At 45.8% G+C, this 14,181-nt stretch overlaps 1 protein-coding gene across 4 annotated transcripts in view; it reads right to left on the bottom strand.

Moving 5' to 3' along the window:
* Positions 1 to 474: 474 nt before the first annotated feature.
* LOC147887371 (P-loop containing nucleoside triphosphate hydrolases superfamily protein) overlaps positions 475 to 14,181 on the bottom strand; it is a 39,295-nt gene continuing 25,588 nt past the window's right edge. Inside the window, exons 3-8 of one of the 4 annotated variants that reach the window (XR_015543203.1) lie at positions 4,195 to 5,878; positions 3,578 to 3,750; positions 2,408 to 3,417; positions 1,421 to 2,290; positions 1,250 to 1,323; positions 475 to 1,107 (exon numbers count right to left, since the gene is read on the bottom strand). Coding sequence is in view for 1 of the 4 variants with exons in the window: in XM_087394209.1 (XP_087250335.1) it covers positions 1,270 to 1,323; positions 1,564 to 2,290; positions 2,408 to 3,417; positions 3,578 to 3,750; positions 4,195 to 5,878 (3,648 nt within the window). In the remaining 3 variants the exon portion in view is untranslated. Of the gene's footprint in view, positions 1,108 to 1,249; positions 2,291 to 2,407; positions 3,418 to 3,577; positions 3,751 to 4,194; positions 5,879 to 14,181 lie in introns of all 4 variants that reach the window. The other 3 variants (XM_087394209.1, XR_015543202.1, XR_015543204.1) reach the window with 3 other exon arrangements.

The following is a 14,181-nucleotide window of genomic DNA, read 5'->3' as shown; positions in this document are numbered from 1 at the left end:
AAGTTTACCACGTCAACTATTTTAGCAATGAACAAGGTGAACCCCTTTGACAGAGGGGACAAGACACACCAACCCCTAATAGCTCAGATGGCAATGCCAACCATGCCTAGTCACCTGAGGTGACAATGACACCACAGTATTGAAGGCCCGTAGGCACCCAATTACTCGAGAGCAACCTCATAACTGCAATCCAGATTGCAACTCAAGCTTTCCTATCACAGCTTTTAATTCCATTGCCTCAAATGGAACAGCTCCGCTGCATAGTCACACTTTTGTAGTCGTGGCCTGCACCATAGACAGATGCTTTTGTTGCTAGCAATAAAAAAAAGAATTCATTTACTTGGAAAATCATCTACAATCTTACAAAGGCAAATCACTGATAGCAGAATATTGATCATAAATTCTAGACATGAGCATGTGACAAATTTGATGTCAATAAGAAGATCTTGCGCAAGTCAATTAATCGCTCCAAAACATATATATTTTCCTGTGAGTATAAGAAGGATAACCATAGCAGCTCAACAGAAGGTGCACCTTTCCCAGAGCAGAATTTTAGACACGTCTTGCTCAAACTACGCAAGTCACTTAATCCCCATAACTAGAAGCTCAATAGCAGGTGAACCTCTCTCAGAACAGCATTTATATAATATACTCTTCCTTGTGTACAACTGAGCCTCCCATTGGAAAAAAGAGCTGTGCAAAACCAGAGGGTGTGCCGAGCTTGGGGAAAGAGGGGATTTGGTCGTTGTAAAGAACAGTACACGTTATAACATTGGAAATAACTGCTTGCGCAAGAAAACTATCACCATTGCATGGCTTGCTGATACTGCTATAGCATGACCTAGCCTCTTTACATTGTACATGAGTGATTTGCAGCTCCTTCAACGATCAATTTTGCAAAGTTGTGCAAATTTCCTTGGGGCCGAAAAGACCCTCCTATATTGCTTCTGTGTATTATCTGGATTGAACTACAAAATATATATCGTAAGGGTTTGCCGTGTCATTTCAAGGCAGGTAGCTTGGCCTACCTTGCAAGACATCAAGGTTTTCCATGGCTGAGCAATTAGGCAAAATATTTTATTGATGCCTCATTCAATTCAAAGATACCTGCACAAAGCATATCAGATAATAGTGATTAGATGTTGTAACCATGACTCCTTTTGAGTGCAAGGCTAAGCATCCAAAGAAAATCGTGTACTAGTGTCAAATTATATAGTTGCAGAGCAAAGGTCATGGATGAAGGCCGCACCCTCAGCAAAATGCAAGCACTCATATAAAAGTGCAGACACCGAAGTAGCAGAAAGATACCTTGCCATGCCCTTTCTGCAAAGATAAATTAAGCATCAGCCTAGATACAAAACAGTGCAGAAGATTCTTGATCACGCTCCGTTTGATTTCCTGAGAATGGACAGTAAAGAACCTGAGCTAGGTTTTATTCAGAAGCATTGCCGATCTTGACAGCTCTTTGTAATACCATTTTTGTTATTGACAAGGCAGCTAAGTACTCCAATCAACAGGTCGTGTCAGATCTGATATTATTTTGAGAAGAGAACAGAGGCATACAACTTCCCCTGTGGACTGATCTTCTGAATGATCCACGTCAGAAAGCTCAAGTCTGCCCTTGACCCGTCCTTTGTCGCTGCCATTCATGTTATTGATCACAGAACTGGGAGCACTTGTTCCCATTTTATGCTTAAGCTTACATTCGCAAAGCTTTTCACTTGTCAAAGCTGAACAAGGACTGCCTTCACCTATATGCCCCTCTGAAACACAACCAGATCGATTGAGTGCCACAGAGATTGCACCTGAACATATGCCTATTATATCATCTGCCACATTCAGTGAGATGACCAATCCTCTCTTTTTCCATGATTTCAAAAATAATTTCCGCAGTGAATGCTTGACCAGATCCAAACATTCAGGACAACATTCCCATGAATAAATGCCTGTCACAGTGCGTGATTCAAGCTGCCTTTTCCCAGAACTACCAAGTGTAATGTCTTTCAGCAACTGATGATCTCCTAAAGCATCAATATTGGTGCCATTTCCCTGCAACTCATGTGATCCATTGTTTGATGTGGGTGCTGCAAGCTCATGATGATCAAGAGAAAACAAGGGGGCTGTAATAACATTGTTACCTCCTTTTACCAACAATTCCTCATTTATTGTAGACCTGAAAATATTGCTTGCATCGTCAGTTGGCGCACTCTCAGGTGCTTTTCCAGACCACTCATCTTCAACTTCACATCTGTTAACTGATCCCATTGGTGCTCTTGAAACTCTCTCTAACCTGCAGCACAGAATGTATATAAAGACAAACAATAGCGGCAACATGACAAACAGTACCAGATTTAAATGTAGAATAAAAGGAAATTTTCAAAAACTTATTCTTTGGATAGAAAGTCACCTTCGTAATTCATAAGCCCAAGAAAACACTTTATCCTCCAAGGAAGCTGCTTGATAAAGGAGATGAGAAAACTGCTCTGGATCCTTTCCAAGATTTACTTTCAAATTGATTCGTCCAATTAAAAGTTCCAACACCTTCCGTACTCCCAATGCTACTTCTCTAGGTTTGAGATACCTGCCACTGTATGCTAACAAACCCACTCCAACTAGTCCTTTCAAGACTAGCCAATTGTCAACTTGATCGTTCTGGCTATTGTTGCCATCATCACCAAATCCACATGATGCTCTTTGTCCTAGTCTCTTTGTACGGAAACATGGCCCTTCTTTTAGCTTAGACGTTGCATGACGAAGCTCTCTCAACTCAGGGTGATACAATAACTGATACCCTAGCATAGAAATAGAAACAGATAATAGGTTCTGTTCAGGCAAGCAACTTCCAGAAGCCACCCTTTCACGCGCACCTATTGGCAGTTTAGCTTCGATTTTACTGCAGTTTGGGCTCTGCAGAGAATCTTGCAGAACAGATTCAGAGCCCATTTTATTAAAATCCACTTTACACAGAGCAGGCCCTTTCCCTGACTCTCCTTCATTGAACGATCCATGCTCATAACCACTTTCCTTACAATATCCTGGAAGGCTTTCTTCACCTCTGGTCTGCTGCAGAGCTTGAGGAGCCACTAAAGGATTAGAAGACCTTGATATGATGGTACAAGAAACTCTCTTCAGAAGGTGGACATCAGATGACAGTCTTGCAGATAAAAAATCTGCATAACTGTCAGCTGCTCTCCTAAAAATGACCCTCATTTCAGGAACAGCAGACACATTTACCCATGAACATGGAATTGGTCTGCAGCACGATAGCCACATCTGCTGTGCTACTAGAGGATCGGCAAGTGAATCATACACAAGGCCACTTAACGATGACAAATGATCCACAGGACTTAGTGGAGTTCCAGAAAAGAAATCTGCAACCTCGGCTGGAATGTCATCCTTTGGAATTTCACAATAGGCCTTCTCATATTTCAAGGAGGAAAACAAACACCCAGAAATTAAAAAAGTGAGAATTTCATCAATCACCAAGGTCATCCATCAAGCAGAAGAGTAGAAATATCAGAACGATGCATGTGTTCTGCATTTGCATGATGTTGAAAGACATGAATTTGACACTTACCACAAACACAATCCGTAGATCTGTGGGCATTGAATTTACTTGCTGCAGAAAGAGATTCCAATGCTGAGAAGCTTGCCTGCTTTCCCCTTCCACACTCCCCTCCACAAGTTCAACTGCCCAAGTCTCAACTCGTGGCATATAGACAACAACAGGACACATACTTCGAACATTTCCTATGGAATTTCAATAATTAATGTCAGCAGTACACAACAAACAGACATTCATGAAGCACAGATATGGACCTTTTAAAGGTGCAAATGTATACTTCACATACATTTCAAAAGACAGATTCCTCCCATGACTGATATTGACAGAGAAATTTGCAATGAAATGGATACTTCATTTGAATATATTGGTTTTTATTTAGGACCAAGCATTCCATGTCACCCCAAAAATTAAGTTGACATTGTGAGACGAGTTCAATATAGATCTAAAGCAGAACTTTAAAAGCCCATTCTATGAACATACCGGTAAACACCTTTTCCTAAAGGAAATTACGTAAGTTAAACATAGGGGGGGGGGGGGGAGGGAAGATGGACAAAACCAAGTTCAGCGAATATATAGAACACTTCCATCTTCTCTTCAAAACTTCACACATCAAAGCCTGAAAGTCTTACCCAGAATTTGTAAGAGCCCCTGGATTGTATCCCCGTCTCCCTCCTGCAACATGGTTGCTATGCTAAGATTGCACATTTCGGAAATTCCCTCAAACCCATAAAGAATCCAAGCTGCTAGGTAATTAGGCCCACTCATCTGTTTCCCTGAAATCAGGACACGAAACCTGCTCCCACTATATAACAACTTTGGTGTATCATGCTTTGCCATTCCACCCCCAGCTATCATACCAGCGATACAGAATGCATTTTCCAAGTCCCTTTCCAATCCTTTTTTGTATGAATTATTAGTAGTCGTGCCATGTAACAATGAGCTTAGACATGTCATCCAAGAGCCTCCTTCTAAGTCTCGCTTTAATGTTGTCTCCATTGTTACAGCCAGCTGGTCTAGCACTGGAGGCAGAGTAACCCGAGCATCAAGGTGGAGGGACATTATGACCTCAAACATTGGCCACAACAGTGCAGGCACCATATGATATGGAAGTGGAGCACTGGGTACTACATTCACTGCCGCCTTTGCTGATCTCCAAGAGCAAGGTGGGGAGACCTGTTCTAAGGAAGCAGCCCAATCAATCATGTTCACACCCAATTCAGGGGGATGTGGCAACTTGCCAACACCTTGTTTCTCAACTATCCTTAGCAAGTCCTCTATCGGAGTAGTCCTTCTGAGTGAATTCATAGCAGCTTGCGCACAAAGGGCCTGCAAGTCTGCTCCTGCAAAACCTGTAGTGTATCTGGATAGCATTGATATAACTTCGTCTGTTGGAGGCACCAGCCACTTTTTGGTAAAAAGAGAGAGAATTGCAAATCTGTCTGCAGTTGATGGGAGAGGGAAGTATATTTCTCTATCGAATCGCCCAGGTCGCCGGAGGGCCGGATCCAATGCATCAGGCCGATTAGTAGCACCAATAACTATCACAGATCCCCTGGACTTCATGCCATCCATTAAGGCCAACAAAGTTGAGACAACTGACTTTTGAGTCTGATCCTGATGCTGAGAACGGGTTGGTGTAAGACCATCAATCTCATCAAAAAAAATAATAGAAGGTTGGTGCTTTTCTGCTAGATGGAATAGCAAACGAAGTTGTCGTTCTGCATCTCCTACATATTTGCCTAAGCAGTCTGCACCTTTACGTGCAAAATAAGCAATCTGTTTACATCCCTTGGAACAAGCTCCCACAAGTGCCCGTACAGCAAGGGTTTTACCTGTGCCAGGATGACCGTGTAGAAGCAATCCACGAGGTGGTGTTATACCAAGGCTATCAAAAGCTTCAGGGTATAAGAGAGGCAGCAGCACCATCTCCTTCATGCATTGGATAACATTCTCCAAACCTGCAATGGACTCCCAGCCTTCTTCAGTCTGTTTTCCCTCAGATCCCCCAACCATGACAGGTGCAATTCTTGCGAGATCTCTTTGGAGCCGTTTGCGCTCGCGCCTTAGAAATTCTTCATCCACCCCAGTCTTCTCTTGCCACTTCTCCTCTGCTTCTAGATCAAGCTGAAAGGCTTTCTGAGCCATCTTTTTCCATTCACCAACTTTCCGCTTGAAGCGAATCCGCTCCACATCTAAGCTGTTTCTATGATGCCGGCGTCCAGGCAGTCGAGGGAGAAATAGGTGTAGATGCTCATCACATGCCATCAGGTACTTCTTATGATCAAAGAAGCACCCTTCAAAGCGAGCACAAGGCTGCAGATAACACATGATGAAACAGCATCAATGAAGAGCTAATTTTTCCCCTAAATTCAACAACAAGATATGCAATCTTCCCTTCACGAGCATAATCTCCTCACAAAACATCAAACCATAAACCCAAGTGATCACCATAATGCTGTAAGGTGCCCAGCAACTCATGTATCACCAGCTCAAGTGTATCAAAGACACATACAACAAAATTCCCCTTTAGAACAATACTTAAATATTATTAACCTAGCGATTAGCAAGGCTAAATTGGCAGAGCACACGTGATCATATACGCAAAGATACTAGATATGGAAGGATAATGGCCGTATCATGTCACAAGTCCAAAAACAAGAAAGGGACTTCTGGAGCTTGGTACTTGAGAAACTTCGATCAGACGGCAACACAGTATATTCAAGGGCAGCAGCAGAGCTCATGTTCTGAAGCATTCTGGGACTAAGACAAGTACATAAAATGCAGTAGCCAATCTGTGCTAACACAGTAAAAATAACCACAAGAAAGCGCTTTTTATAATTGATGCAGACGATCAAATACAACCAGCAAAAAGAGTACATATCTTAATGTGAACGAACAGATCATACAGATGAGTTACCAAAAGGAGGGCGGTGACTTAAAACCTACAAGAACAGAGCCTCATAGCTTTACCGCAAGTTGCAACCATCTCATAACTTCACACAGCAGCACATATCAAAATGTCAAACCCTCTTTTGCAGGCTTAAATTTTAAACAATAAAAGAAAGTAGTTAGGTTTTATCTTCAACCTCTCTCATTACAACATTGTATGGTTGTTGACTTAGAGAAAAAAGATTTGAAAATTTGGTGGACAATTTGTTGGAGGACAATGAGACTCAGGGCAATTTTGAGTTCATCAACATGGAGCATGGTGTTGGTGGAAATGTTGGGCTTTTTTCCTGCTCAATCAGCTGTATTTTGTAAAGAATTTGCTAATGACTCAGCAGCATGCACTTGCATGTTTTTAATTGTTGTATCAGAGCTACAGGTTGTGGGAGGCATGCACACAAACCAGCAGTCACATAGCTTCTGCACTTTGGAGAGGTCCAGAACTAAATATCCATGTGGAAGTCCAAGGATGAAGATCAAGTATTGAGATAAGGCTTGCACAATCTATGCAGGCGAGATGCATCCAAACAGGTTGAAGCAGGAGGTGGCAGAAAGGTCTGAAGACACACTATAAATGCAGGTACCATCAATAGTCATCTTGCAGCACACACAGTATAGTTATGGCGTGATCAGACAGCCAGGTGGCACAATGGTTGGAACAACATTGATAAATTTAGATCAGCTTGCAAGAATAGAAAAGAAGGGTGCATGTAGCTCTACTACCTTGATCATGACCATAGCAGGCTCTATCATTCAACTCTTCCACATGGCCACAAAACAACACACCCCTTGGACCATCCTGAAAGCACGTAAAAGACAATCAAGCTCACGTAGGTCTTGGCATCCAAGAATCAACCAAATTGGGAGAGAGAATTGGTAGCAGAACATTTGATAAAAATCAAGGTCCTTTGGGGTCAGCTAGGAGTGATTGGTGAAACAATGACACAAAGGCCCTTGCAGTGCTACTCTATTTTCAATTCCAGATCAATGGGAGAAAGAAGCAAGCTGCTTAGATTGTAGGAATGATGCCATGATGATCCTGGAGAAGTTCAGGAATAAGATGTACAACAGAGCTGGCAATGATTCTACTTTCAATGCCTGCATAGAGGCAAGCAAAAGCCTAGAAAAGTTAGACCAAAATAAGGTAGGGCTTCTTACAGTGGAGATGTCAAGAAGGGTCAAGTGTCCCACACTACAACAAGATGGGGGTGCCACACAAAGGATTCCACAAAGCAGAAAAAGGAGGAGAATCACAAAGACAATACAAAGTCAAAGCTGAGAAACATTGTGCAACACAAAGGCTCTTCCTTGCAATCAGGAATCTAACCCCACAAAGCCGAATGGTGAGGAACATTGACAAGGCTCAGTATGCTGCAGCTAAGCCCATAAGCATGGTCTAACAAACGGTGATTCAACTTCATGGACCTTCTATTGAACTTGCATACCCTGCCCCTTCTCTGCTGTCATATGACAAGAGAAATCACTATTTTGAGATTAATAGACATTACAACATTATTACATGATGCACCAATTTGATGGTGTGACATGTGTTTGTATTTATGATGGGCACCAACCAATATTGCTATGGTGGTGGATCATTTGAGTAGATAGGGCCTGTCGAGCTGGAGCCATGGACACGTAACACTTATTTTATTAATAAAGAAGTGCACACACGTGTCTAGGTGCAAGAAGAAGGGAATGGTGCATTAAGGTGCATTGAATGGTGGATGCATGGGTCATAGACTAAGGGTAGGTCTAAATGGGAAGATGGAACTTGAGTGATCTCAAGGGACATTACTGAAGGGGTATCCCCCTTCATTGTGAATCTTGTGTAACATTCTCTCTACCACCTTGCATACATCCACAATCTCTCTCTGGCCTTCTCTCACTTGCATACAGGTTGAAAACAGAAACAAGTACTCTCCTTGCACTTATCTGCAATCTCTCTCTCACCTTCTCTCACTTGTATACAGGTTGAAAATAGGAGGACCCATTGGAGGGCCAATCGGCATCAAAATTCTGCATGCATTTGACAGATTTGCATTCTCGCAAGCCTAGAACTTCACATAAGCAACCCTCTTGATCCTCAAGCCTGCTCTCATGTATTTGAATAGCGGCATCATTACTATCAGCCATGTCTAAAAGCTGTTTACTTCAAATGTTCAATAGATGAGTAGCGTAAGCAAATGGCCTGTGTAGACCCTGTTTGACAGCACCTCCAAGACCTTAATCGTACTCAACATGAATTAGGCAGCATCCAAGATATCATATACTTTTTAACCATATGAGGTGTGCTTCATGCTCAGCATTCGATACCAAAGCACGTCTTCAATTGGAAGCACCTCCAAGACCTTAATCGTACTCAACATGAACTAGGCGGCATCCAAGATATTGTATACTTTTAAACCATATCAGGTGTGCTTAGGGCTCAGCATTCGATACTGAAGCATGTCTTCAAAGAGTGATTTGTGGCCCATAGTTGAGAAAAGCTGTTCGCAGGTTTGGAAAGCCTTGAGGTCAGGAAGAGTAACATTTGCTGCAGGCTAATGGATATAGGCATGTCAAACTCTTGTGCAGTAGTCACCTTTCATGTTCTCTTGAAGGGCAAGCACACAATCTTTCACCAGCTCCAAATCCATTTTGTGCTGCAATATCAATGCTTCAAAGTTGTGGAGGCCACATTGATCCAACACAGCAATTGTTCAGTTTCGGAAGGTGCATACGTCCTCTAGAGGTAATTGCACTACAATTAGTGGTCTAAGGGAGCAAGGGTCTGGTAACACATACAACTTCCTTTGCCAATTCTCGTTTCTAGTGCCCTGGTAACACATACAACTTCCTCTGCCAATTCTCGTTTCTAGTGCCATATGGGTTGAGATGATGCACTCGACTCGTGAATTCCAAAGGCAAGGATAGACAAGTCAAATTGACAAGACCACCTTCGCCTTTGACATAAAAGACAAAGGAAAGACCCTCAAGATCACAAGCCATATTTCAGCCAAAACTCCTTAAAGTGTCCCCTTATCCTGAATCTTTGCAATGATCTCTTTTCAGTTAGTGCCACGGAAAAGCACCAAATGACGAAGGCAGCTTCAGCTTCATAGCTCCAGTACTACTTGGAGGGCAATGTTTGTTTCTCGAGAGAACTGACCTTGACAGCGACCCTTGGTCTGGCAAGAAGGGCTCACATGGCAGCACCTTCGACCCCCACTGTGGTTAAGATTATGCTCCCACCGGAAGACAAGCAGCAGGTCAAGTGTGAAGTAGAGGCTTTGTAGGACAGGGCCCTGGTGGGTCGTATTGTTGGGCTCACCCCGTCAAGGAAACAGATCAGGGATTGGGAGAGGAGTCTTCCTCATGCAACTGAACTCCCCAACACCACGGCCTCCCTTGTCGAGCAAAGCCCTATCCTACTAGGCCCTCATGTCGTCTACCTCCTTCCTTGGTACCACGGCTTCACAATCAAGGACATGGATTCGACTCATCACGTGCCACGATTCCCACTGACGCTCTGCTTCCCGAGGCTTCCGAAGGAGTACAGATCTATTCTTCCTTCCATAGGAAATTGTTTTGGCACAGTTCTAGCATCTCCACCATAGACAGCGGCTTCCAGTAGTGGCAGACGATGGGGTCCCCCGCCTCCGGGTTATTGCAAAGCATCCAGAGTCCCTCCCAGAGGAGATCCTCCTGCAGACCTTGGATGGAGGCGAGTTTAGACAGCGTGTGGAGATTTCTAGCTTACCCAGGCAGTGTCTTTGGTGCAAACAAATGGGTCACCTGACACGGGACTGTTTGGTGGGCAGGGCCCCTCACCAGGAGCATAGGGAGGCTCAGAGCCGTCCGTCGGCCAGGCCCTAGCAATAGGCGAGGCAACAGAAGACTCAGGCACCTTGGATCAAGCCCTCCCAAGGGACTTGGACCAAGGTGGAGAAAAAGAAGCCCTCCAAATCAGCTCGGAAAAACAAAAGGAGAGTCAGACTTAAAGAGCACAAGAAGGCGCATACTATTTCTTCCCAAGACACAGGGAAGGGGAAGGGGAAGGTGCCAGCAAAGTCCCCAGACCGAACACAGATGGAGGAGGAGACCTTTTTTGATCTTCCCTCGGACCCGCAAGTGACAGCAAAGCAGAGTACCCAGGTTTCCATTCAGCGGGAGTCTGGAGCCCCAACAGAGTCGGCAGCTCCGGAGGTCCCTCCGCCTCCCCCGCCCCCTCCTCCCAAGGTCGCCCCCCACTACCCCCTCCCCCCAGTTGCTGTTACTCTCACCTCCCACCCCCCCTCGCCTCTCCTTCTCGCCCCCCCGCCCCCTTATAGCAACCTCCTCCCCCCCTCGGCCCGCCTCCCACCCTTCCTCATCTCGGCCTATGGACAAGGGGGTAGAGATTCCGGAAAAATACCCGCTTGCTCTAGAGGTGTCAATCCTGATTTTACAGCCCCGAAAAGGGGGTTCCATAGGAGTGTACGGCTCTCGCACTCGTCCCTTCTGGGGATTTCACTTCTCAGCTAGTGGGGAGGAGAAGTGGACCCCCACGCTGTTTGATCTAATGATGGGGCAGCATATGTTCAGCATGATGGAGGAGTGGCTAGACCCGCAGGGGAGGGAACTGTGGGTCTCCCATGGGAAGACCGCCACTTTTCAGTTGGGTTTTTCTGCAGATAGACGGGACTTGGGAGCAGCTATTTGTGTGCTTCGCCCAGGTCTTGAGGTTCAGCTTAAGCAGGCATCATACTGGACGTTACAGCAGTGCGCGGATAGGCTTGGAGTCGAGGCCTCCTTCTTAATGCAATGGGCCATCAAGGTAGGTATCGAGCCAATTATGCCACTAGTTCGGCGCTGAGTGGATTTGGACTACTCCCCCTCCAAACCACCGGCGAAGTCACAGAAGTCAGCGGTTGTAGTGCAGGCTCCTTCGCACAGGAGAGCCTTGTTTTCCACCCCCCGGCCTCCCCATGAGTTGGACCATGGTGAGTTGGAACGTTCACAGACTCCACGATTGGGCACGTCAGCAACCCTAGCACTTGTTACTTCGCCAAGAGTTACAGAGAGCAGTGGTTGGTAGGGCAGTGGATTTCCTTTATGTATAGGAGCATATGTTTTCTGCCTCGGACATCAAACGTAGACACCACCTCCTTCCTGGGAGAGGCCCGGAGATCTGGTCTCTAGCAGTGGAAAGGAGTGGAGGGGTTTGCATTTCAATCTCGCAGGCGGTTGCATCAAAGGTGTATGGGGAGCTCATTACAGGTAGAGCAGTCTAGATGGGATTACGGATGGGAGATTCTGGGATTGGGATCATGAACGTGTATGCCCCAGCTTGTAGAAAGCAATGTCCGACCTTCTGGAGGCGCTTGACCGATTGTCTCTCGGATGTAGACTCGTCGATTGTGGGAGGGGACTTCAACAATCTTGAGTTCGGAGAAGACAAACAAGGAGGTGCTTCTTTCTCCGAGATGCCCACGGCGGAGAAGAGTACTTGGGAGCAGTTTATCTTTTCGGTCTGCGGCAGGGACCCCTGGAGGGAGGCTGAGTTCTCCAGGACCCCTGGCAATCTTAGTTTCTCCTTTGGCCAGCGCCAACATGATGGAGTGCTTGAGAGGCTGGATAGGTTCTACGTTGGAGATTGGGCCATGCATAGAGGTGGTTCCACAGGCATTCTTGCAAGGACTACCCTCTCAGACCACTCGCCGATTGTGCTTCATTTGGAGCAACCTCGTCGAGGGCTCCCACAAAGGGGGGTTCGCATCCCAGTGCGTTGATGCAGGAGGAGGTGCAACAGGTCATATCGGAGATTTGGCAGCAGCCAAAGGACACTCAGGAGAGTGGCTGGGCATCCTAGACAGCTGAGGCAATTCAGAGGAGCAATGAGGAGCTTCGCACCCAGGCTCTCCGCCGTCATTTTTCCCTTCACGAGAGAGAGAGAGAGAGAGCTTTGAGGCGTGACTTAGCCTCCATTGAGCGTCTCACGGAGCAAGACACGGAGTCCCAGTGGCTTGCTGACTAAATATGAGTGTGCACGTCTAGAGCTTCAGGACACAGAGTTGAGGAGGGCTCAATATTCTTTTCATTCCGCTCGTGCTCGATGGGTCCAGTAGAGGGATAGGATGAGCCACCAGTTCTTTCAGGCCACGGGGCCTAGGTCGACAGGTGCCCAGTTGCAAAGACTGAGAGACGCTAGCGGCAGGGTGGTTTCGGACCCTCATAAGATTATGGAGTTGGCTTCGGATTTCTATCAACACCTTTTTCAGGTTGAGGAGTCGTCCCCCCAAGTGCAAGAGGCCCGCGAGGCGGTATGGGAGCATGTGCTAGCTATGGTCTCTCAGGGCGTGAGCAGCCAGTTGGATTCTCCCTTCCCAAATGACGAGCTTCGGGAAGCTCTCAGGGCACTTCCGACTCAGAAGTGCCCAAGGGAGGATGGGCTGTCCCCAGTCTTCTTCAGGAGCTTTTGGCCTTTTGTGCACACCCCCCTTTGGCTGGCCTTTCAGGAGATCTTTGACTCAAGAGCACTCCCACCATCCCTAAGCAGAGGCTGGATTTGTTTGATCCCGAAGGGAGGGGACTGCTCGGACATTCGCCAGTGGAGACCGATCACTCTGCTAGACACCGCATACAAGATCTTAGCCAAGGTATTGAGTTTGCGGCTACGACCCCATCTAGTCGACATCATCCACGACACGCAGACAGGTTTCGTAGCATCCTCGACAACATCTTCACCTTTTGGGAGGCGCTGGATTGGGCCAGGGGGGAGGCGCAGCCTCTTGCGATTCTGCTGCTGGATTTTGAGAAGGCCTACGATCAAGTAGAGTGGTCCTTCTTGGAGGGCGCGATGCAGAGATTAGGCTTCTCAGACAAGTGGATCAGAGGGGTCTCCGCCTTGTATGAAGGGAGTTCCAGTCAGATGTTGATTGGTGGGTTCGACGGGGAGGCCTTCCCGCTCACCCGCTCCGTGAGACAGGGCTGCCCACTGGCTCCCTTCCTCTTTCTCTTTGGCGCGGAGGTGTTGGGCTATTTCTTGAGGTCACAGACGGTTGGCCTCAAAGGGATGAGGCTACCGATCAAACAAGAGGAGGAGCTTCGGGACTCGGAGTTCACAGATGATACAGCCTTGTATGTGGAGGGTTCGGAGGAGAATCACAGAGGCCTATTTGAATAATACCAGTACTACGTATGTGCAACTAGCGAAACCTATTTGAAGATTGCCTAATGATTCCCCCAGTTGCATACTACGTATGTGCAACTAGCGAAACCTATTTGAAGATTACCTAATGATTCACCTTGTGAGGTCTGTGCAAACTCCTTAATTCAAAATTTCTGGTAAGCATCAGTCTTGTCAAGCAAAAAGATATGTGTTTTGCTGATTTAGTAACAGGTAGTTCTACGCATTATATGTCAATTTGTATTGAAACAAATGCAATTATTGATTTGCACCAAACTTTCTTTATTATGGTCACAAATTGAGTCTAAACACATCCATTTTGTTTTGAAAAGCCCTTTGTTGGACATACATTACAGGGGAATTGTCAATGCTTTAACGTTTTGGTCTTTTTACCCCCCCATAGCAAGCTCAAAGCAAAAATACATCATGCAATGCATGAAAAAACACTCCTCATAGAGAGGTGGAAAACAACCAAGATTGAGGCTGAAAATGCCATCTCAACCCTACCATCTTAACATTT

The sequence above is a fragment of the Dipteris shenzhenensis genome, chromosome 23 (assembly GCF_047967505.1).
Source record: "Dipteris shenzhenensis isolate YYH24624 ecotype China chromosome 23, Dip_SZ_1.0, whole genome shotgun sequence".
In the NCBI taxonomy this organism is placed as follows: Eukaryota; Viridiplantae; Streptophyta; class Polypodiopsida; order Gleicheniales; family Dipteridaceae; genus Dipteris; species Dipteris shenzhenensis.
Note: the sequence above shows the minus strand (reverse complement) of the source record. Positions and strands in the feature narration are given on the sequence as shown.